Below are 25182 nucleotides of genomic sequence, written 5' to 3'. Positions count from 1 at the left end.
CCTGGTTCCACATATGTAACTTAATTTTCATGAAAACGTGGTTTGTCATGCTAAACCATGCTTACATTAACTCTTGGTTCGTCACGTGAAACCAAACCTTCATGAAGCCCGTGGTTTGTCACGTGAAACCAAACCTTCATGAAGCCCGTGGTTTGTCACGTGAAACCAAACTTACATGAAGCCCGTGGTTTGTCACGTGAAACCAAACTTACATGAAGTTCGTGGTTTGTCACGTGAAACCAAACCTTCATGAAGCCCGTGGTTTGTCACGTGAAACCAAACTTACATGAAGCCCGTGGTTTGTCACGTGAAACCAAACTTACATGAAGTTCGTGGTTCGATATATGTAACAAACCTTCATGAAGCCCGTGGTTTGTCACGTGAAACCAAACTTACATGAAGTTCGTGGTTTGTCACGTGAAACCAAACTTACATGAAGCCCGTGGTTTGTCACGTGAAACCAAACTTACATGAAGCCCGTGGTTTGTCACGTGAAACCAAACTTACATGAAGTTCGAAACCAAACTTACATGAAGCCCGTGGTTTGTCACGTGAAACCAAACTTACATGAAGCCCGTGGTTTGTCACGTGAAACCAAACTTACATGAAGCCCGTGGTTTGTCACGTGAAACCAAACTTACATGAAGTTCGTGGTTTGTCACGTGAAACCAAACTTACATGAAGTTCGTGGTTTGTCACGTGAAACCAAACTTACATGAAGTTCGTGGTTTGTCACGTGAAACCAAACTTACATGAAGTTCGTGGTTTGTCACGTGAAACCAAACTTACATGAAGCCCGTGGTTTGTCACGTGAAACCAAACTTACATGAAGTTCGTGGTTTGTCACGTGAAACCAAACTTACATGAAGCCCGTGGTTTGTCACGTGAAACCAAACTTACATGAAGCCAGTGGTTTGTCACGTGAAACCAAACTTACATGAAGTTCGTGGTTTGTCACGTGAAACCAAACTTACATGAAGCCCGTGGTTTGTCACGTGAAACCAAACTTACATGAAGCCCGTGGTTTGTCACGTGAAACCAAACTTACATGAAGTTCGTGGTTCGATATATGTAACAAACTTACATGAAGTTCGTGGTTCGATATATGTAACAAACTTTCATGAAGTGGTTCGTCACGCGAAACAAATTTACTTGGAACCATTGGTTTAATAAATGTAACCAAACCTACATGAAGCATTATTCGTGTCGTGAAACTAAACATACATGAAGCAAATGGTTCGTCACGTGAAACCAAACTTTCATTAAGTCCATGGTTCGATAAATGTAACCAAACTTACATATTGTTACGGTTAGTCATACGTAACCAATTTTACATCATGTCGTGGGCTGTCACATGTAACCCAACTTACCCAGTTGAGACATTCTCCCATAGCCAAGTTTCAGGAAACTTTGTCCTAACTCTTTTCACTTTGGCTAGTTTTACTGTTGGGGGAGGTTTTGCAGCGGAACTTCTCATCATCATTCTGTTGCCACCACCTGCCATATTCATCATCGGTACTGGTCTACCACCGTCGAGTAAAACTCCCCTTTCCATCCCTACAGTATTAAACAATGAGTACGGTACACGTTTACATACCCCAATTGAACGTTTTCCCAAAGCCATGTTTCTGGAAACTTCTTGCGAACACGCGTCGGTTTTGCCAGTTTCGATTCTTTCGGCTTGACCCCTGACTTCTCCATTGGTGCTGATTGCAGATCCATATCTACGGGAGAATCCATCATGGCCATAGCTCCGAAGGCCATCATTGGCATGTTATCATACCGTCCGTCCCCTTTTAGAAAGCATTAAAACTCGCGTAGAACAAAGCATGTGCAAGTATGCTCACTAGGAATGTCTATCAGTTATGCTCAAGGAAGGAATTTGAATGTAACTCAATTTAAGAATTCAAAATCAAAATAATTGATTATGATAGAATGCATGGAAGGAAACGTGTGCGAATACTGGTGCAACATAGACACAGTGCTAATTCACGCCTTAAACTCACAAATAACTAAGGATTAAATACTAAACGGTCAGCATACAGGACCAAAGCGGAATTCAAACGGTGGTGTGACTAACGATAACTGAAAACATATGCAGTGCCAAGCAAAATAGTAGGCAAAACATGAAATTTTAGTGACTCTGTTGCAACAATGCCGACATTACAAACGGAATCTATTGAAGGGACAGGTGCGGATTAAGTGTGTAGCGCTTGCTTGGTTTGTTGTACTTAAAACGTATTTGTGCAACTCAAACTTACACATAAACGGAATCATAAACACGAATCTACTACACAGTTTACGTATCGTTTGTGCTTCTACTGGTGTACGAGGGGCACGATATTGTACATTGCCATCACATAGACATTTGACATGTAGCGCGTGCATTGTAGGAGACATGCAAACTTACAGAGGCGGACATAGGTAACAAAATGAGCACTGTGTGTACAATACAAGGACGTACGGTATACGAGTAAGTGCACGGATATAAGTGACGTTTTTACGTTTGCTTCCATTTCGCGATATACTTTGAATGGTCAAACGGTTGTTTTATCATAGAAATTCCCAGAAGCACAGCTTTGGTATTAAATTAAAACAAAAATAAATTGACAAGGATCACTTTTCACACTATGAACATAAACTTAGCGAATGTTTTTTCTTCAATTTAGTTACTTTACTTATAAATACATTGGATTACTTATGAACATTTTTAATAAATAATTTTTAAGGAAATGAACTTGCAGTCAGTCGAATTCATATACTTAGTAAGTCAAGTAAGTAAATCAGTCAAGCACGATGTAGGTCAGTTATTATCAAGTACGCTGAAGGTCAAGTTAAATACGCTGAAAGTCAGTTGCACTCAAGAACGCTGTATCTCAGTTTCAATCAAGTATATGAAGGTCAGTTAAAATCAAGTATCTCAAGGTCAGTAACTGGAGGTCAGTTAAAATCAAGTACACTGAAGGTCAGTTATAATCAAGTATCTGAAGGTCAGTAGCTGAAGGTCAGTTACAATCAAGTACACTGAATGTCAGTTACATATAAATTACGCTCGAAGTCCAATACCTTCAACTACAATGTAAGTCCGTTACATTCAACTACAATGTAAGTCCGTTACATTCAGCTACAATGCAAGTCCGTTACATTCAGCTACAATGTAAGTCCGTTACCTTCAACTACAATGTAAGTCCGTTACATTCAGCTACAATGTAAGTCCGTTACATTCAGCTACAATGTAAGTCCGTTACATTCAACTACAATGTAAGTCCGTTACATTCAGCTACAATGTAAGTCCGTTACATTCAGCTACAATGTAAGTCCGTTACATTCAGCTACAATGTAAGTCCGTTACATTCAACTACAATGTAAGTCCGTTACATTCAACTTCAATGAAAGTCAATTTCATTTAATACACACATTGTTTGAGGCATTTAGTAAAAGATCCAGTTGGATTATTTCATTGTGCATTACATGTAAAGTAGTGGTTATTTGATACGTACATTCGTTTGGTTTCTGATAAAGTAAAGCGTCTGTCAGCACTTTAATACCATTGTTCTGAAATGAAATAAATATCAATAAACGATCATTTCTAACTTTGTATCACTGGAATGTAACGTAACCGATACTAACTGACGGGACTTAACTAAATTTAACTTAATCTTATCTCAGTCTTCATCCAACAGCAGATACTTACTGACAGGGATATACCAAGCTACATGTAATTCACTCTTGTTTCAGTCGTTACACCACCAGTAAAGCCAGAAAATAATTTACCGTGATAAAGTCGGAATTCGTGATATACCGATTGAAGTTTAAATGGCAGATCGATATTTGAACTTATATATATATAATTCCTTTTTATCGATGTTAAGCGGTTATATGAAAAAATAATCTGACACCGATGTGATTCACTTTTGCCTGTTTAGGGTTTGTTGTCATGGTGATATAATAATGGTCTAGGTATTCTTACTTTGAAAACATCAGCTGCATCCTGCCCTCCACTCGAGACAGGCCATCGCCAACTCCAGAACCAGGGAAAATTGCCACCCCCTGCGTTGTCATAGGACTGTAGTTCCTGGGTAACCTAAAGTAATAGTTACGAGACAGATAACAAACCGCCAGATGACATATGATTCTAAATTGGTATAAATTATAACAAAAATGTTTAAGTGTCTTTCTCCACGCGAAAGCAGTCAAGATGTGATCAGATTTGAAAAGATTAACACGATTTAAGGGTCAAGGGTACCAGGGCTGTGGAAAGTGGAGGAGTTGTATGTATATGCACGTAAAAAAGAGGAGTCCCATGCATCCAGTGTGTTGATGCAGGCAGAATGTTTTACTGCGTCGTTCACCCAGTTTTCAGTTCTCTTTTTACTCTTTGATATCATATCAATTTTCTCGCATTACTACATAATAAGTCTTGAACACATTTTCTTGTTCTTATTTTCTTAAAAAAGAAAAATGTTCATATAATTATTATCCCTCGTGTTTAATGTTTTTGCTGGCACGTTCTCGGAAAAGATAAACATAATTATAATTCATATCAAAATGTAAAATGACATGTACCTCATCCTCTGTAATATCGTTGCCTGTTTTCAACAGAAGCACACTTTTGTCTACGGCCAGTACATTCACTTGAGAGTTGGGAGAGGCTTCGAGATCGACACGAACTGATTCTCCTGGTTTTGCCGACTTCCTATCAAAATTGATAGCTACCTGCAAAATAATTTTCAATATATGTTTGATTTGTTGATGAAAAGTTGATAATAAATGATATTATTGATTCAAATTTACCTGAAATATCTTCACACAATAATGTTAACGCATTCTTCGCGAACAATTTTCATTTTCTATTATCTTCTGTTTCTATGATTAACATAAATACGAAGGACAAAAATTGAATAGAAAGTTTGGCAGCAAATTATGAAAACATTTTTTAAAAAAGACATACTATGAATGGAAACATTGATTCCAAACATAAGAGTTAAGCATAAGCGCTATGCAGACAAAAGAGTTAAGCATATGCGCTAAACTTATTTTTGTTTATATTTTCTATAGATAAATTAATACAGAATTAAGTCGATATTGGTCAATGACGTGAATCATACTTACAGGATTTTTGAAGACCCCATCAACTTTAAATGTGATTCCGTCAGCGACAATTTCTCCGTCGTCTCTTACGTACTGTACAATCATTCTTGCCTTCGGCGCCATATCAGCTGTTATCATCAAGGGAAATTCTCCCCGAGTCTGACCTCGCATATCGAACGTTCCAGCATCCAGAACCATTCCTTTAGATATTATCTGATAAAGAAAACTTTACTGATATCATAATGAGTAAACGAGACGGCACAATGATATCTTATTACCAGAAAAGAAAAACGGATGCACATGAGACTTTGTCGTATAGTGTCATATCATCTGTGATGTCTATAAATAGAATCATATCCATTCTATGATTTGATGTATAGGTAACATTGTAGTAATTCAGTTTCATTAACCCTGAACTTAAAAGTTCTTTTATAATTCGGTTTCTATCGTTAGAACATTCCAAACCATTGTTACGTTCTCACCTGGTATCGAGCTTCTGGAACACTCTGTGTAGTTTTGATTTCAAACACGGCATTTGTCCCTGGCTGTAAAATAACAATTGTTACTAAGTAACTACTGTAAAGACTTATGTTTGCTTTAGCTCAGAAATGTTACACTATTTTAAAAGAGAGTGACATAATATATTTCTTTTGTAGGAGGAGAATGAAGAAAAATATTACAAGATGTCAACAGCAGTATTTCGTCTTTTATATAACGACAATATCTTATAAATAAAAAAAAATAAATAAAAATATGAATGAATTCATGAAAGTGTTATTTAAAAGTTTGCCATATATTTCAGGTGTTACAGGTGTATTGGATACCTCACCTTTAGTTTGTCTGTTAGTAGACTGACTTGAACATAGCTCTTTGACGGTGACTCACTCAAGCTGAGATCTTTATAGTCCTTTTCCTTCTTGTACTCAGCCTATAAACATTACAAGTCATAATATTCGGCAATTAGTTACGTTCGTGAACAACATTCACCTATTTCATATCTATCTGTATTGAAAATAGCTGGATCTGGGTATTCAGTGCTTTGCTATAATACTTAATTGTAATACCATATGTCTAATATTTCTTTAAAAAAAACAAGTATTAATCAATTAGTAATCATTTCGAATAAAAGTAGATACTGGATGCTAAGGTCTTTAAATACATCGTTCGTAAAGGTGAGTAAATTACAATCAATGAAAGTTATACTAAAGCAATTTATGGGAAAGTATTTGCATACAGAAAATATTTAATATCGTAATTAAAGATTACCACAGCATTAAGAAACAGCATAAAATTGTAAAATTATATCCATATAAAAATGAATATCATTAGTAAAATCAAAAAGATGTTTAGAATTTCGTAGAAAAAAATGCTGCGTTTGTGAGGTTTTATTATCACTTTATATATTTAGCTTTAAAACAAGACTAATATGGATTCAATCCACTATGATATTTGATCCTGGCGAAGGTTGCTGTTATACAGTTATACTTACAATAATAGAGATTTTAGAGATATCATCCTAATTCTTACACAGATGTTAAGTATATACATTATTATGACAGCATTTCATAATTTCTTTCCGTTAACATGTCGAATAGTTTCTATTGTTCTTATAATAAACTTACTACGATACTACCGAATGTGGCGTTTTAAATAATACCGTAATATATACTTACTATGATACTACCGAATGTGACGTTTTAAATAATACCGTAATATATACTTACTACGATACTACCGAATGTGACGTTTTAAATAATACCGTAATATATACTTACCGTGATGCTAACAATTGTACCGCTTTCAATGATATTCGCGAATGTGGCATTTTAAAGCACATTTTTATATATCCTTGCAAGGATACTGATGAAACATACTTACAATGATACTGACGGATGTGGCGTTTTCAGGTACCATAACATCAAAGTGAATCAGTCCGTCAGCAGGTACGTTGAAATAACGCGGCTCTTCATGAACTGTCTCATACCGTGGGTAGACATGGCGTTCAAATGGCGGCCAAACATCCATTATTTCCGGTCTAGGAATAAGTTCTAGCGGAGGGATGTCGGTATCATTCAAATTCAGGACAGAAGTATTAAACGTCTCTGTGGTATTCATATCTATATCAATACTTCGTGTGGGTGGTGGTGGCGAAGGTGGAAGAATCGCTTCCGTAGTGCTAATAATGGGTGTGGTGGTTTCCATTGGAAGCGGAAACTGGTAGCTTATTGAGACGTTAACACGTGTCAATGTGTTGGGAATAGGGCTGTCATCTCTTTGGGTTACTCGTACCTTTCACAAGAACAAAATGCAATCACAAAATAGCGTGACAACAAGGACCAAGTACAAAGATTTTTTCATAAAAAGCATGGTTGATCCACTTTAATTCTCCTAATTTGTTTCTACTGTATCTAATTCTAAAATTGTGTCTTGTAAATATTTTTATCTATTATCATTGAATTGGCTGAATATGAAGTATATTCTAAACACAGATATAATTATTTCTACATCCTACTTACAATGGCAGTATACTTGAGTCCAGGTTTGAACGTAGTAGGAAGAGATTCAGCAAAGCTGATTTTGTCAGGGCTGTTGTAGAACATTATTTCCTCACTGTCGTTCATCCTCAGACCTGTGATTCCTTCAGTAACATTAGCCTCAACTACAAATTGAGTCCACTCCAGACTAGAGTCGATCTTTCGGATTTCACTTAGGGCTATTTTGGTTTCATAATCACCATTGATCTGAAATTAATAAAAATTAGACAAAAATAAAAAAAAGATGCTGAAAACTATTCGTTAACCTGATGTGAGTCATGATCAATTCTTCCTTAACATCTTGCTTTCTAAAGACCATTGAACATATCTAGTTTCATATCGCATCATGGGATTAATCACGATCATAAGCATCCCCGATGTCTCTCATCTGTATCCTAAGTGTGTATTTCAGTTGATATCTCGGAAATTCCGCTACAACTGCTAAATGTAAAGGTAGGGAACTGGAGGTGATATAATCCATAAGTTGAAAGTAGGGAAAAAGAAATTGTCATGTTTATCATACTGGCTAGGTGGAAAGCTGTCCCTGACGGTTTCGTTGTGAAGTCGCTATGACAGGTTGGTATAAAAGAGTCTGCCATGCGTTCGATCTCCAGGTGTGACCGGTAGATATGATAAACTTGGTCAGTAAATTGCTTGTTATTTCATCAGAAATCATCAGTTTATCTAAAAGGGTCATTGAAGATCTTTGTGGTCTTTCACGTCATCACATCTTACGATAAGGAGTCTGAACTGTTCCATGCAGTTTGAATATTTCATGGACGTATTAAAGATGTAAATAATAGGTCAGATAACCTTACTGAATATACCCTACAAATGTAAAAGCAATGGGATCCAAACTGGAGGACAATCTGAATTTGATAAAAGACATCGAAATAAACATAGAAACAACAATGACGCAGAATTACGAACTTAGAATTGTTCGTGAATGACTGTATACATCTCGACGCTCTGTATATGATTAACAATGATGACGTTTTATGATTCAGTCTTTACGTAATCTTCATACTCACTTTGAAGTGATGATCGATGCTCTCCACGTAGTTTTTATCTTTTTGTAACCACCAGCTGGTGTATTTCCTTTTGATGCGGAACACACCCGAACCTCTTACTGGCTTCCCGAACGTATACCTAACATAGAACATTTGGTAATGATTAAAACTGTAAAATGGTTTACATAAATGAAACACTGACACCATTCCGATGGAATTGTCAAACGAAATAATATTTTTAAGTAAAGATTGTCAACATGGAACATTTTTAATTCGAATCTTTGATACATTTATATTACATTGATATTTTCCTTGGATAACGTTCATACTCATTGGAAAGAAATTCTTTAAATTACAGATGTTTTATTACAAATACAATTATACAATATATCTGTCAGTTATTTCACATATATTTCAGCTATATTCACTAAATATATAACAATTCAGCTCTTTTATTTTCCACTGTAGATGAAATTATTCATAACCAATATATATTCACATATTTGTATTTTTTTTATATATAACATTTATCTTACATACATCGAAGATATTTTCACAGTTAAGGTGTCGTCAGTTGTTACTCCAAAAGGTGGGAGGATAACTTTCACTTCAAACTTTGGCAACACTGTAAATGGAAGATAAAAACAGGTCAGGAAACTTATGTCACATCACAAAAGTAATAAAAAACTCTGTGTATTGCATCGTAAAGTACTAAAGTCAAGAAGTATGTGTATTACAGACCAGAATCAAGAAACTTTGTTTACAGTACTAGAGTCAATAAACTGTGTATTATAGTACTGGAGTCAATAAACTGTGTATTACAGTACTAGAGTCAATAAACTATGTTTTATAGTACTAGTGTCAATAAACTGTGTGTTATAATACTGGAGTCAATAAACTGTGTATTATAGTACTGGAGTTAATACACTGTGTATTACAGTACTAGAGTCAATAAACTATGTTTTATAGTACTAGAGTCAATAAACTGTGTATAACAGTACTAGAGTCAATAAACTGTGTATTTTAGTACTGGAGTCAATAAACTGTGTATTATAGTACTGGAGTCAATAAACTATGTTTTACAGTACTGGAGTCAATAAACTGTGTATTACAGTACTGGAGTCAATAAACTGTGTATTACAGTACTAGAGTCAATAAATTGTGTATTATAGTACTGGAGTCAATAAACTGTGTATTATAGTACTGGAGTCAATAAACTATGTTTTATAGTACTAGAGTCAATAAACTATGTATTATAGTACTGGAGTCAATAAACTGTGTATAACAGTACTAGAGTCAATAAACTGTGTATTATAGTACTGGAGTCAATAAACTGTGTATTATAGTACTGGAGTAATAAACTATGTTTTATAGTACTAGAGTCAATAAACTATGTATTATAGTACTTAATAAACTGTGTATAACAGTACTAGAGTCAATAAACTGTGTATTATAGTACTGGAGTCAATAAACTGTGTATTATAGTACTGGAGTCAATAAACTGTGTATTATAGTACTGGAGTCAATAAATTGTGTATTATAGTACTAGAGTCAATAAACTGTGTATAACAGTACTAGAGTCAATAAACTGTGTATTATAGTACTGGAGTCAATAAACTGTGTATTATAGTACTGGAGTCAATAAACTGTGTATTATAGTACTGGAGTCAATAAACTGTGTATTATAGTACTGGAGTCAATAAACTGTGTATTATAGTACTGGAGTCAATAAACTGTGTATTATAGTACTGGAGTCAATAAACTGTTTTATAGTACTTCAATAAACTGTGTATTACAGTACTGGAGTCAATAAACTGTGTATTACAGTACTAGAGTCAATAAATTGTGTATTATAGTACTGGAGTCAATAAACTGTGTATTATAGTACTGGAGTCAATAAATTGTGTGTTATTGTACTAGAGTCAATAAACTGTGTATTACAGTACTAGAGTCAATAAACTGTGTATTATAGTACTGGAGTCAATAAACTGTGTATTATAGTACTGGAGTCAATAAACTGTGTATTATTGTATTAGTGTCAATAAACTGTGTATTATTGTATTAGTGTCAATAAACTGTGTTTTATAGTTGTAGAAGTATATATCATATATTTTAACGGTCAGTATGTTAACACATTAGTCTGGGGGTAAAATAAGAAAACGTTAGAAAACGTTTGATGGTAGAAAGTAATGTAAGCCACTTAAACTACTGGTATATTACTTTAATGATATACAATAAAGAAAAATGTATACTCTTTAATTATTTATCAAACAAACTACACATATCACACTACACATATCATATCTAATATATTATTTACCATATTCAGCAACTGTGAATGTCTTTTCCCTACTTTCAACCTGAAATTGTAAAGAATTTACTGATGACATTTGTGGTTCTGTCTGCGGAACTTGACACTTTCGACAAGCAATTACAAAAACGTCATAATAATTAGTTGTAAGATGTATATACAAGACCAGGCCATAAACTTAAAGGGACCATGTCAAGATATTCTATGAGTCAAACAATTTGTTGTTATTCATAAACAGCATTCTATATTGTGCTCATAGTTATGTAAGTTATATCTAGGATGTACCGAAAACACTTACAAGAGTGAAGGATATTGGAATAACGTGGATATATATATTAATTCATTGTTTGGTATACAAGATCACGAAAAAATACTGTTAAATAATACTTCATTTGTTTAGAGAAACAACCATTTGCTCAAAGAGTAGATAAATAGATACACTGAGGATTGAAATGAGTCCACCCATCAAGTAACTACATATTGACCTATCCGTTACAAGTGTACACTGACCCCTTGATTGACTTTGATCACCCAGTCACCGAGCACGGGAAAGTCTGACATCACCATGGACTCTGTGATGACCCCACTAGGGTCACTTAAACCTTTCCATTGCTGTATCTTGTTCCTCTTAGGGTCCTGTAACATCAAATTTGACATCATGATAGAGAAATGCATCAACACTCTAGAGACATTCATCGCCGTGTTTGACATCACACCAGAGCCATTCATCTCCGTGTATGACATCAAACCAGAGCCATTCACCGCCGAGTATTGCATCACACCATAGCCATTCACCGTCGAGTATGGCATCAAACCAGAGCCATTCACCGCCGTGTATGACATCAAAACAGAGCTATTCACCGCCGTGTATGACATCAAAACAGAGCCATTCACCGCCGTGTATGACATCAAACCATAGCCATTCACCGCCGTGTATGGCATCACACCATAGCCATTCACCGTGGTGTATGACATCAGACCATAGTCATTCACCGCGGTGTATGACATCACACCATAGTCATTTACCGCCGTGTATGGCATCACACCAGAGCCATTCAGATTCGAGATTAACTCCAATCAGGATGCAGATTTGAGGTTAACACTAATCAAGATTTGTTACACATTGAGAGGAAACTAAATGCCGTTATATCGTTTTGAGTTGTGCTTTCATAACAACTATTCGTCTTTTTGTGACAAGATTCCCCAAACACATGGGAAGCACATCTAAGATTGGACAGATAAATTGATGATTCATAAAAAAACGAAGATAACGTTTAACACCGATGGCGTCCGGATTTTTTATTTTATTTTTTAGTGACCTATCAAGTTCAAAGTAGTCGGTATGAATGTATAAAAGATACTTACAACAATTGAAACATCGATGGGCTTTTCTAATAATGTCAGGTCTGGTAACATTCCAAAGATTCGAAATCTCACTGAAAAAAACAGAAGTAAAAGATTTGATAGCTATCCTCCTGATTTCAACATTTGTTCGATTTCAGTGGTGAAAACGATACCTTGGTCTTCATGTTTAAACACAGAACGTGACGACCATGCATGACACATAGGAAAGAGTACCTGTTTGGAACTCGTCACATGCATGTGGATGATAACGGAGAAAGAAATCATGCTGATTGTTATTTCAGTGAGAAGTAAAAAGAAGTAAAGCATGACGTTTTGTTGGCAGCACTTCCACCTTCTTCAGACAAATGATCAGTGTGAAGTGTAGTAGCACTGATGTATGTAGTGAATGACATTTTCGCCAGTGCGTACTATAATAAGTGCATTAAGATATGAAATAGTGTGAAAAGATTATAGAGAAAAAGTACTCAAGACAGTAACACTGTACTGTAGTCGACTATGCTATATTAGGACCTCGGCTTACAGGGACTTCAGTCAGTCGACTACACTGTGTTAGGACCCCAGGTTACAGGGACCTCAGTCAGTCCAATACACTGTGTTAGGACCTTGACTTACTGGGACCTTAGTCGACAGCCATGGCTCCTTTCAAGGCTATCCTAGAATCATTTATACAGAAAATTTTCCTCTGTTTGAAAATAAGTTACCCACTACCAGAATATAATCTCCAACCGGATTGAAATTTTATATCTTGGTAGAATGATGACAACGATAAAATTTTTCCACTGCATCAATTACTGACATGTATGACATATAATCTGCATACCAGTGCAGAACGTGATTTATGATTGCCGTGAGCCGTGTAGACATATTCCACAATGTCACTATATCTAGTACACACTTTGTAACGGTACATGACACATAATTACCATAAGTACCTAACTGATATGTCTATGACATCAGTATACTGCTGAAACAGCATATACTTAAATTATCTCCTCATCTATCTGTATTGCAAATTTGACAAACGTTTTAAAGCGAATTTTAGATTTATATCCAGTACGTATATAAATAGTTTCTGTGTTATATTCTAGTTAGTTTGATTTCTTATCCTGTGTTGTATTCTAGTTAGTTAGGGTTTGATTTCTAATCCTGTGTTATATTCTAGTTAGTTAGGGTTTGATTTCTTATCCTGTGTTGTATTCTAGTTAGTTAGGGTTTGATTTCTTATCCTTTGTTATATTCAAGATGGTAAGGATTTGATTTCTAATTCTGTTCTATATCTAACATTTCATATTTTTTCGAGACTATCTATTTCTTGTTATTTTCCTGAATTGAATTAAATATTCAAAGGTTGATATCTTTAATAAAAAATAATAGATAGAACCATAGTCTGTTTCTTGTTTCCTGAAAACCAATACCTTTGTGTTTGAATGCTTAAGTGTAAATAACTATTACCTTACCTTATAATAAAAGACATATTTCGTGAATTGGTCGGAATCGGCTGTTTTATTAAACACGCGCAACTATTGTCTTAGATATCAGTATTTTAAATCACTTTAATCAGGTGGGCGCGGTAAATGCCTCAACACATGGTTAAACAGCATATGTTTAAACTATCGGTAACAATTCATTTGATTCGGGATCGACCTAATGTCTAACTTCTCACTAAATCAATTCCACGGAGCTGATGAAATTAAACAAAGGAAAACTTGCCTGTCTGGCCGGGTTTGTATATTGCTCTGTCGGTCTGGACAAGGATAGAGGAACTCTTTTTGTCAAACTTGAGTTCCGTCCAGTTGGCGAAGGTCAGGCCGCCAGTTCCCTCAACTTTCATGGCATACTCTCCCTCCATCAGATGACTGGGTACCCGGATGTCAATTAATGTGGATACGCCTTAATTAACAAAGAGAAATGAATGTTAAAAGTAATTCCTCAACGGATACTCGACCCATTGTTGAATATAGTGAATGTCTAATTACCGATAGTAATCACATGATGTGTTAACGTTTATCATACATATTATTATTCATTCGAATAGTGGCACGGTTCAGAATGTTCGCATGTACTTGTCGCTTCTAAAATCATCTGGGCCCGTAACCGTTCTCATGCTCAAGCATGAATTTTGTGCTCAAGTCTTATTAAAAATTATTAAATAAGACTGATTTTGCCAAAGATTAAAAAGAAATTTTGAAAGGACTTCAAGTCAAAGTTATATTCCATGTTTATATTTGACATTTGCATTATTTTATATGATTTAGGTGAATTATAAAAAGTTTGTTTGAGCACAAAATCTATGCTTGAGCATGAAAATGGTTTCATGAACACGTGCCCTGATGTATGAAAATTACTAAATTTAATTATAGGACTGCTGCACTTTTCCTTCTATATTTTGAATCATAAGATTTTTTTTAAAGGTTGGCCCTTAGCATCACTAACGAGTTCTTGAAGGACAAAACAGCTGTATGGTGCAATTTAATGAATTGTTCGGCTCTATTGTATCTTATTCTATATCTATATTAAAAGGTGCGATTCACTTGTGTGTCTCTTGTACAATTATTATGTGAAATTACGCATATAAGGTCATACAATTGAACTTTCAACCCTGCCTAAATGAAACAGTACCAGAAAACGAATTACCAATAATTCCGAAACGTGCATATACCTATTGTCAACATTATTTATATATTGGACTTTTAAAAAAGATTATATAAAAGATACGCAGATGAATAACACTTAAAGGAACGATAATACAATCCAAAATCAACAACTTATAGAGCAAGCAAACTCAACACATTATTTTACGTCATAGTCTCACTTAATATTAGTTTACAGCTACACAAATGGAGATTAATCTCAGTTTTCTGACATGGTACCTCATATATCAATCTTCATACTTGTCCTTGCGAACATTATATGAGAAAGGATGTTACCTTTTAGTTATATGGTTTCATCTTCAGACTAAATTTATCTTTCTATTGCCAAAGTCGTGATTTCTTACGAAACATAAATCCGGCTGTTGCGGCTTTCTTCATTTGTATTCATAAAAATTGTAAATTTCAAGTGACAAAAATAATAAAGATATTGAGTTAATTACCATTGTAAACAGTTTTTCTTTTTTAATATTTAGTATAAAAGTTCACTTCTGAAGAATTTACCGTTTTTACTTGGATCGTTTGATGGTAGGATTGTTTTTGAGCTCTGTGACACTGTCGCATTGTTGTTATCGCTTCTCTGTAGTGTTACGGTGACGTCGACTGGACCTTCAGATTTTAAGATGTGAACATAGACTCTGGTATCGAGGTTTGGGCGGATAGTTTCAGGCATTGTAACAATGTAGGAACTGGAGAAAAATAGAAATATAGAATAAGTCATCAGTGCAGAATCAACTTAAGAATATATGTGTAGAGTTAACTTCTGGATATCTGTGAAGACTCTACTTCAGAATATCTGTGAAGACTCTACTTCAGAATATCTATGAAGACTCTACTTAAGAATATCTATGAAGACTCTACTTAAGAATGTCTATGAAGACTCTACTTCAGAATATCTATGAAGACTCTACTTCAGAATATCTATGAAGACTCTACTTCAGAATGTCTATGAAGACTGTGAAGACTCTACTTCAGAATATCTGTGAAGACTCTACTTCAGAATGTCTATGAAGACTCTACTTCAGAATATCTATGAAGACTCTACTTCAGAATATCTATGAAGACTCTACTTCAGAATATCTGTGAAGACTCTACTTCAGATTGTCTGCGAAGACTTAACTTCAGAATGTCTGTGAAGACTTAACTTCAGAATGTCTGTGAAGACTTAACTTTAGAATATCCACGAAGACCGTACATTAGCATGTCTATAGATTCAACTTAACGTTAGAATATATCTGCATCATTTGCTTCAGAATTGCGATGTAGATTCAACTAAAGCACATCTTTGAAGAATCAACTTTAGAATGTAAATTGAACATTTTAAACGAGTTTGTTTATATCGTGGTAGTGAATGGTAACAAGACCTTTTGGCCATATATGGTAAGTCAACACCGCAATGTGTGCTATTTTATTCAGAGATAAACATGGGCGTTTCCTTTTATTAGCATCAGGACATGGTTATTATCATAAGACACCAGGTAATGCGTGTACAATTAAAGACGTCCAGGCGCAGTTTCAGTGAGAGAATAACTAATGAAAGCATGAATCGGCTAAATATAGAATTGAAGTTGTTTTTACAAAACCAAAGATTTTCATGTCGAGAAGCTGAATTACTAGTACTGAAATGAGTCCATACATGTGTAAGTATTTTGCATTATACAAAATATTCAGTAGCTGATAACCGTTAAAAGCGATGGCTGTTCACTGTGTGATAAAACCAGCAGATACAAAAATAACCAAAAAAGGAAAAGAGATAAAATAGCGTGTTGATAATGTTAAGAGCGATAAATAGTAAGACGTATTTAATAAGTGTTAGATATAATCGTTAGAATCATTAATACACTAAGCGTAATGAAATTGCCACGAACAAATTTAAAACACCTATTCATAACAGTCGTATCTCCTATGTTATTTTAGCGTGATAAACTTAATAGCTTTCATAAAAAACACACTTAGACGTTGATATGTCATGAGGTCTAGCAACGTCAGTGAGGGATTGGTTTTCATTGCAAGAAAGAAAACTTATCTTGTTAAAGTGAAATTAGCTCTTTTGATAGATTGATAAAACTTCACATATCAACAAGAGAATCAAGGAACAAACCGGAGAGGGAAGATCGCCAATGACATACGGGGGAGGGAAGGTCGCCAAGGACATACCAGAGGGGAAAGATAACCAAGGACATACGAGAGGAGGAAGGTCGCCAAGGACATATTTGAGGGGGAAGATCGCCAATGACATACGATAGAGGGGAAGGTCGTCAATGACATACGAGAGGAGGAAGGTCGCCAGTGACATAGGGAGAGGGAAAGATAACCAGTGACATACGAAAGGGGGGAGGTCGTCAATGACATACGTGAGAGGGGAAGGTCGTCAATGACATACGATAGTGGGAAGGTCGTCAATGACATACGAGAGGAGGAAGGTCGTCAATGACATACGAGAGAGGGAAAGATAACCAATGACATACGAGAGGAGGAAGGTCGCCAGTGACATACGAGAGAGGGAAAGATAACCAATGACATACGAGAGGGGGAAGGTCGTCAATGACATACGAGAGAGGGAAAGATAACCAATGACATACGAGAGGGGGAAGGTCGCCAGTGACATACGATAGAGGGGAAGATAACCAATGACATACGAGAGGGGGGAAGGTCGTCAATGACATACGAGAGGAGGAAGGTCGTCAATGACATACGAGAGAGGGAAAGATAACCAATGACATACGAGAGGGCGAAGGTCGCCAGTGACATACGAGAGAGGGAAAGATAACCAATGACATACGAGAGGGGGAAGGTCGTCAATGACATCCGAGAGAGGGAAAGATAACCAATGAAATACGAGAGGGGGAAGGTTGCCAGTGACATACGATAGAGGGGAAGGTCGCCAATGACATACGAGAGGGAGAAGATCGCCAATGACATACGAGAGAGGGAGGTCTCCGGTGACATACTGCAGAAGGAAGTCTCCAGTCAGTGACATACCGGAGGGGAGAGATCGTTTCCATTGATATGAAAATGTCCACTTTTGTCTTCTGAGATTCGTCGCCTTGCGACAGATATAACTGGAAAGAATCTGTTATTTTTTCTTGCATCAAATTAATATTAATACTACAGACAAACTATGAGTATCCGCGAACAATTCAAAAATCAATACATGTCCGAACTACAAGATAACACCGACATGATGACAAAAACATAATTCAAACCTTGTATCGTGATCAAAATATGAAAAAGGAAAGATTAACACATTACAAAATTGAAAAATAAGACCATGTATTCCAAATAGATAAGCGTCTGTTACTTCGACCATAAGGTACCCTTTTATGAATCTAATTTCATATTAACATTCAAATAAGATTCTCTGAAAAATGTGTTATGATCACATGATTATGATTATTATGTATAGTGATCCAATAATAGCGGAGGTGAAATCAGAATCATGTAGAAAGGCATTAGACATGTTTACGCGTTCAACGAACGGGGGAAACTGTTTTATAGTTATTCAAATAAAGAAACATGTACTTTCCAACAGTATCTAGTTTAGGAAATGTGTACGTTTCAACAGTATCTAGTTTAGGAAATGTGTACGTTTCAACAGTATCTAGGTTAAGAAATATACACCTTTCAACAGAATCTAGGTTAAGAAATATTCACTTTTCAACAGTATCTCAAATATACACTTAATCACGGCGCAGTGGAATGTGCATAGTGATTAATACTTGTATTTATAATCTTGAAAACATGTCCGATTTATATAATTATAATGATAGTAAACATCACAAGGATGTAAACACACGAACTAAACTTTTTTTAATAAAAGTAAGAAAGTTTTACGTATAAATCTGCAGAGGGAAGCCCTAGCCACTGAAATATGGCACTCTTTTTACCGATTTCAGAGAACAATGAATTTTCCTCAGTTTTGGGGGTCACCATGCGTCTACATACAATGAGGTAGATAATGCAGAAACAAATGTTACTCAGTGTTTACTTGGCAGACTTGACACATCTTGCCTTACTAGAGTGATGATGGCTGAAATGTATCCTCACTTGTAACTACCTACTGTCACAAAAAGACTGATGGTCATGCCGACAGCTCTAAAACGTCCAGTGCTCTCACGAAGAGGCGGTTTAACGACACGCAAAATACACTGTAGTCGTTTTACTCTGTTCATCACGTTGTTTTTGTACATCATGTTATCAGTCGGCCTAATTGTTCACGGTACAACAACACGATCAAACTTTACAAAAACCATTAATAGAGCTCAGACCTCCATAAAATCATTTTTTCAAACGTTTTTGTTTGTCTTAGAAGGAATTTTTAGTGTTTAATCAACAATTTTGTGGCAAATCTAATGATAAAGGACGTTTTTGAATTTTCATGTTGTCTATAAAAGGAACCAAATAATGAAGATGGGTTATTACTACAAGCATAGGTCGTGAAAATTTCGATCAGAAAATTGTACTAGATCTGTGGATCTAGTGTTTCGATGAAGATGGCACTAATTTATGTTAATTATGGCGACGACTGAAAATTATTTAGTAAAATGGGTATAGCTAAATATGTTTATCGTGGCGATGAGTACAAACTATTTAGTATAATGGGTATAGCTAAATATGTCAATCGTGGCGATGAGTACAAACTATTTAGTATAATGAGTGAACCTTATAACGTTTTTTCGTGGCGATGAGTACAAACTATTTAGTATAATGAGTGAACTTTATGATGTTTATCGTGGCGATGAGTACAAACTATTTAGTATAATGAGTGAACTTTATGATGTTTATCGTGGCGATGAGTACAAACTATTTAGTTTTATGAGTGAACCTTATAACGTTTTTTCGTGGCGATGAGTACAAACTATTTAGTTTAACGAGTGAACCTTATAACGTTTTTTCGTGGCGATGAGTACAAACTATTTAGTTTAACGAGGGAACCTTACTATGTTTATCGTGGCGATGAGTACAAACTATTTAGTTCAATGGGTATAGCTTATTATATTTTTCGTGGCGATGAGTACAAACTATTTAGTATAATGAGTGAACTTTATGATGTTTATCGTGGCGATGAGTAAAAACTATTTAGTTTTATGAGTGAACCTTATAACGTTTTTTCGTGGCGATGAGTACAAACTATTTAGTTTAACGAGTGAACCTTACTATGTTTATCGTGGCGATGAGTACAAACTATTTAGTTCAATGGGTATAGCTTATTATATTTTTCGTGGCGATGAGTACAAACTATTTAGTATAATGAGTGAACTTTATGATGTTTATCGTGGCGATGAGTACAAACTATTTAGTATAATGAGTGAACTTTATGATGTTTATCGTGGCGATGAGTACAAACTATTTAGTTTAATGAGTGAACCTTATAACGTTTTTTCGTGGCGATGAGTACAAACTATTTAGTTTAACGAGTGAACCTTACTATGTTTATCGTGGCGATGAGTACAAACTATTTAGTTCAATGGGTATAGCTTATTATATTTTTCGTGGCGATGAGTACAAACTATTTAGTATAATGAGTGAACTTTATGATGTTTATCGTGGCGATGAGTACAAACTATTTAGTTCAATGGGTATAGCTTATTATATTTTTCGTGGCGATGAGTACAAACTATTTAGTATAATGAGTGAACTTTATGATGTTTATCGTGGCGATGAGTACAAACTATTTAGTTTTATGAGTGAACCTTATAACGTTTTTTCGTGGCGATGAGTACAAACTATTTAGTTTAACGAGTGAACCTTACTATGTTTATCGTGGCGATGAGTACAAACTATTTAGTTCAATGGGTATAGCTTATTATATTTTTCGTGGCGATGAGTACAAACTATTTAGTATAATGAGTGAACTTTATGATGTTTATCGTGGCGATGAGTACAAACTATTTAGTATAATGAGTGAACTTTATGATGTTTATCGTGGCGATGAGTACAAACTATTTAGTTTAATGAGTGAACCTTATAACGTTTTTTCGTGGCGATGAGTACAAACTATTTAGTTTAACGAGTGAACCTTATAACGTTTTTTCGTGGCGATGAGTACAAACCATTTAGTTTAACGAGTGAACCTTACTATGTTTATCGTGGCGATGAGTACAAACTATTTAGTTCAATGGGTATAGCTTATTATATTTTTCGTGGCGATGAGTACAAACTATTTAGTATAATGAGTGAACTTTATGATGTTTATCGTGGCGATGAGTACAAACTATTTAGTATAATGAGTGAACTTTATGATGTTTATCGTGGCGATGAGTACAAACTATTTAGTTTAATGAGTGAACCTTATAACGTTTTTTCGTGGCGATGAGTACAAACTATTTAGTTTAACGAGTGAACCTTATAACGTTTTTTCGTGGCGATGAGTACAAACTATTTAGTTTAACGAGTGAACCTTACTATGTTTATCGTGGCGATGAGTACAAACTATTTAGTTCAATGGGTATAGCTTATTATATTTTTCGTGGCGATGAGTACAAACTATTTAGTTTAATGAGTGAACCTTATAACGTTTTTTCGTGGCGATGAGTACAAACTATTTAGTTTAACGAGTGAACCTTACTATGTTTATCGTGGCGATGAGTACAAACTATTTAGTTTAATGAGTGAACCTTATAACGTTTTTTCGTGGCGATGAGTACAAACTATTTAGTATAATGGGTATAGCTTATCATGTTTATCGTGGCGATGAGTACAAACTATTTAGTTTAATGAGTGAAACTTATTATGTTTATCGTGGCGATGAGTACAAACTATTTAGTATAATGAGTGAACCTTATTATGTTTATCGTGGCGATGAGTACAAACTATTTAGTTTAATGAGTGTATCAAACACTTGGTCCTCTACTCTTTTTATAGGTTTTCAATCTTCAAACTTTCTTTGTTGTAATCTCTTTTTTCTATCTTTAATTTACATTAAAAATTTACTGCATTCGCTTTAACGTGTCTCATTCGTCTTTGGTTAACGGAGACAACAAGTGAATTGATGTGTATCTTTATCCGGGTCAAACTAGGGTCATGGTAACTGACGCTTCATTCTGTAACAATCGTTGCGCCCCATTCATTAGGAGTTTATCTTTACACCTGTCAGCACTGAACCATTGCGACATGTGTCATCTAAAGTGCATGTTGTCTACATACACCTCTATAGTTATAACAACATAGTCTTCTCTATTTTCGGCATTAATTGTATCTATTGCGTTGTATAAAAGATACAAGAGTTTTTACCTGACTTAGGAATAACTGGAACAAGCACTATCAATGAAGTATAGTTGAAATCATTCAGTATTGAAAACTATGAAATTTATTTAATTTTGTTGTTTGTTCTCCTTAATTGGTTTTTGACCAACTTTGATTTTCCGTAGTTGATTCACAATTTTGCCTCCTGGCATCACTGACGAGTCTTAAAAGGACTAAGCAGCTGTATGATGTAGCATCACTAACGAGTCCTAGAAGGACGAAACAGCTGTATGATGCAGCATCACTGACGAGTCCTAGAAAGACAAACAGCTGTATGATGCAGCATCACTGACGAGTCCTAGATAGACAAACAGCTGTATGATGCAGCATCACTGACGAGTCCTAGAAGGACAAACAGCTGTACGATGCAGCATCACTGACGAGTCCTAGAAAGACAAACAGCTGTATGATGCAGCATCACTGACGAGTCCTAGATAGACAAACAGCTGTATGATGCAGCATCACTGACGAGTCCTAAAAGGACAAATAGCTGTATGATGCAGCATCACTGACGAGTCCTAGAAGGACAAACAGCTGTATGATGTAGCATCACTAACGAGTCCTAGAAGGACAAACAGCTGTATGATGCAGTACCAATGACGAGTCCTCGATGGACAAACAGCTGAATGATGCAGCATCACTGACGAGTCCTAGAAATAAAAACAGCTGTATGATGCAGCATCACTGACGAGTCCTAGAAGGGCAAATAGCTGTATGATGCAGCATCACTGACGAGTCCTAGAAGGACAAACAGCTGTATGATGCAGCATCACTGACGAGTCCTAGAAGGACAAACAGCTGTACGATGCAGCATCACTGACGAGTCCTAGAAGGACAAACAGCTGTACGATGCAGCATCACTGACGAGTCCTAGAAGGACAAACAGCTGTATGATGCAGTGCCAATGACGAGTCCTAGATGGACAAACAGCTGTATGATGCAGCATCACTGACGAGTCCTAGAAGGACAAATAGCTGTATGATGCAGCATCACTGACGAGTTCTAGAAGGACAAACAGCTGTATGATGCAGCATCACTGACGAGTCCTAGAAGGACAAACAGCTGTACGATGCAGCATCACTGACGAGTCCTAGAAGGACAAACAGCTGTATGATGCAGTACCAATGACGAGTCCTAGATGGACAAACAGCTGTATGAGGCAGCATCACTGACGAGTCCTAGAAGGACGATGCAGCTGCATCGTGTCGTTTAATTCATTATTTGAAATTACTTTACCGAATTCTAAATTTGGGTTGAATAGTTCGACGTGGTTTATGATACAAAGAATCCTGTACCGTATGTAGAATACTGTCCCATAATAATACATTTTACCCAACAGTTTAATTTTCGTTTTTATTTACTATATACTTACTTCAAAGCAGAGCACAGTGTGACAGCGGCAATGCCCACAAATACACCGAACATGGAGGTACCCATGTCGGCTGGAATTCTACAACAGAAAGGAAAACAGCATATTACATGATTCTTGAAACAATAACATTTTTTCTAACATAAAGCATTTTTATCGAACATAGTTGACAGCCTACGGAACATACTAGCATTACGAAATCAGACCGGTACGATTTGGCACAAAACGTCAACCCATCAGGTCCTTACATAACAAAGCTTCATCACACATTACCTTCATGCTGCTTCACCAACATATTTAATTTCATAGTAATTTGATAAAGAGATCTACGAACAAAAGGTTAATCATTGGTCAATTCGCCGGTACTTAAAGGATGTTACTACAGCTTCATCAGAATATGTCACTATAGCGTCAACACAAGGACCTTACCATTGTTGATATCCACATTGGGTTCACAATTACAATTAACTTTGTATTAGTGGTATATGAATAAATAAACTATTGTTGATTTCGTCTTTATTCGGAGTATTATACCACACAAAATTTGTTCCAATACCTTGTGATCTGCTTGGATGAATTCATTTAACCATGAATATTCCCATTTATTATTATGTCATAATATCTTTATCTTCATTCATGCGTAGAATCATATTAAGGAGTCGAACATGTCAGAAGATATACTGCTTTATATCACATATTAGAATATATTATTGTATAACAGACTTAGAGCCCTGCTATGTATCTACATCCCGTTATAAATCAAAATAAATAGCGGCATGGCCAAGGATAGTTTTATTATTTCTATTTCTATCTAACATTAATGAACGAATCCAGGATTATTTTGATATCTACTGGGTGTTAAATGCATATTTCAAATGTTTTTAAATTATAGCGTCAATGAACGAATCCATCCCTATTTCCTTATATAGTATCTTTTACTAATTACATTAATCAATGAATGACCCTATTGTTTTTTGGTATGTATCAAATTATAGTGTTGATTAATTAACCCATTAATACTTATTGAATTAGAGCACTTAACAATGAACCCATTATTTCGATATGAAGATCCTCATCATATTTTAACACTTATTACACTATATAGGTACTGAACAAATCTATCCTTATTATGATATTTATCCAATCACATCCTTCCCATCCTTAATCAAGGACACGACAAACTCTCCTACATCAGCTGCTTTTCTTAATCTTTTCCTGAAACGAAACTAACATGGACAGCTTTCAAGTAATCTGTATGATAAGCTTGATGATTTCGATTTCAGGATCGCAACAACCCTGCATTCTTAAACTATGGTGTTTTCATGTCGCGGATGATTCGAGATTCTAAGGCCTGTTCCCATTATCACTATTGTGAATCTGACAGACAAACTTGAAACACATGGTTTCAAAAATGCAACTTGATGAAAATTACGGGAAAGTTGTAAGGTCGTCATACTAATCTCACTGAGAAATATTCATTGTCTTTATACTATAGGAAGCTGGACCTGTTTGATGCTCGTTAGTTTGCCCGTTAGCTCCATTGTTGTATCGCTTGTTCTCTTTTGAGATTGGTACATTACTGGGGAACCCTAGAATGAATCTCTGAGAA

General features: G+C 35.6%; 1 protein-coding gene across 1 annotated transcript in view; it reads right to left on the bottom strand.

Annotated features, from left to right (window-relative positions):
- The window catches only part of LOC132563577 (CD109 antigen-like), a 35099-nt gene extending 11458 nt beyond the window's left edge, over positions 1 to 23641 (bottom strand). Inside the window, exons 1-17 of the mRNA XM_060228318.1 lie at positions 23577 to 23641; positions 15464 to 15648; positions 14022 to 14201; positions 12312 to 12382; positions 11457 to 11582; positions 10956 to 10995; positions 9176 to 9260; positions 8657 to 8774; positions 7608 to 7832; positions 6970 to 7380; positions 5921 to 6019; positions 5574 to 5636; positions 5113 to 5304; positions 4567 to 4716; positions 3971 to 4084; positions 3501 to 3555; positions 1598 to 1793 (exon numbers count right to left, since the gene is read on the bottom strand). Of these exons, the coding sequence (XP_060084301.1) occupies positions 1598 to 1793; positions 3501 to 3555; positions 3971 to 4084; positions 4567 to 4716; positions 5113 to 5304; positions 5574 to 5636; positions 5921 to 6019; positions 6970 to 7380; positions 7608 to 7832; positions 8657 to 8774; positions 9176 to 9260; positions 10956 to 10995; positions 11457 to 11582; positions 12312 to 12382; positions 14022 to 14201; positions 15464 to 15648; positions 23577 to 23641 (2375 nt within the window). The remainder of the gene's footprint in view (positions 1 to 1597; positions 1794 to 3500; positions 3556 to 3970; positions 4085 to 4566; positions 4717 to 5112; positions 5305 to 5573; positions 5637 to 5920; positions 6020 to 6969; positions 7381 to 7607; positions 7833 to 8656; positions 8775 to 9175; positions 9261 to 10955; positions 10996 to 11456; positions 11583 to 12311; positions 12383 to 14021; positions 14202 to 15463; positions 15649 to 23576) is intronic.
- Between the last annotated feature and the right edge of the window lie 1541 nt (positions 23642 to 25182).

Source organism: Ylistrum balloti, unplaced genomic scaffold (assembly GCF_031769215.1).
Source record: "Ylistrum balloti isolate Yb309-2 unplaced genomic scaffold, AGI_CSIRO_Ybal_v1 Utg371770, whole genome shotgun sequence".
NCBI classification, from domain to species: Eukaryota; Metazoa; Mollusca; class Bivalvia; order Pectinida; family Pectinidae; genus Ylistrum; species Ylistrum balloti.
This window is presented reverse-complemented; position numbering and strand designations above follow the sequence as displayed.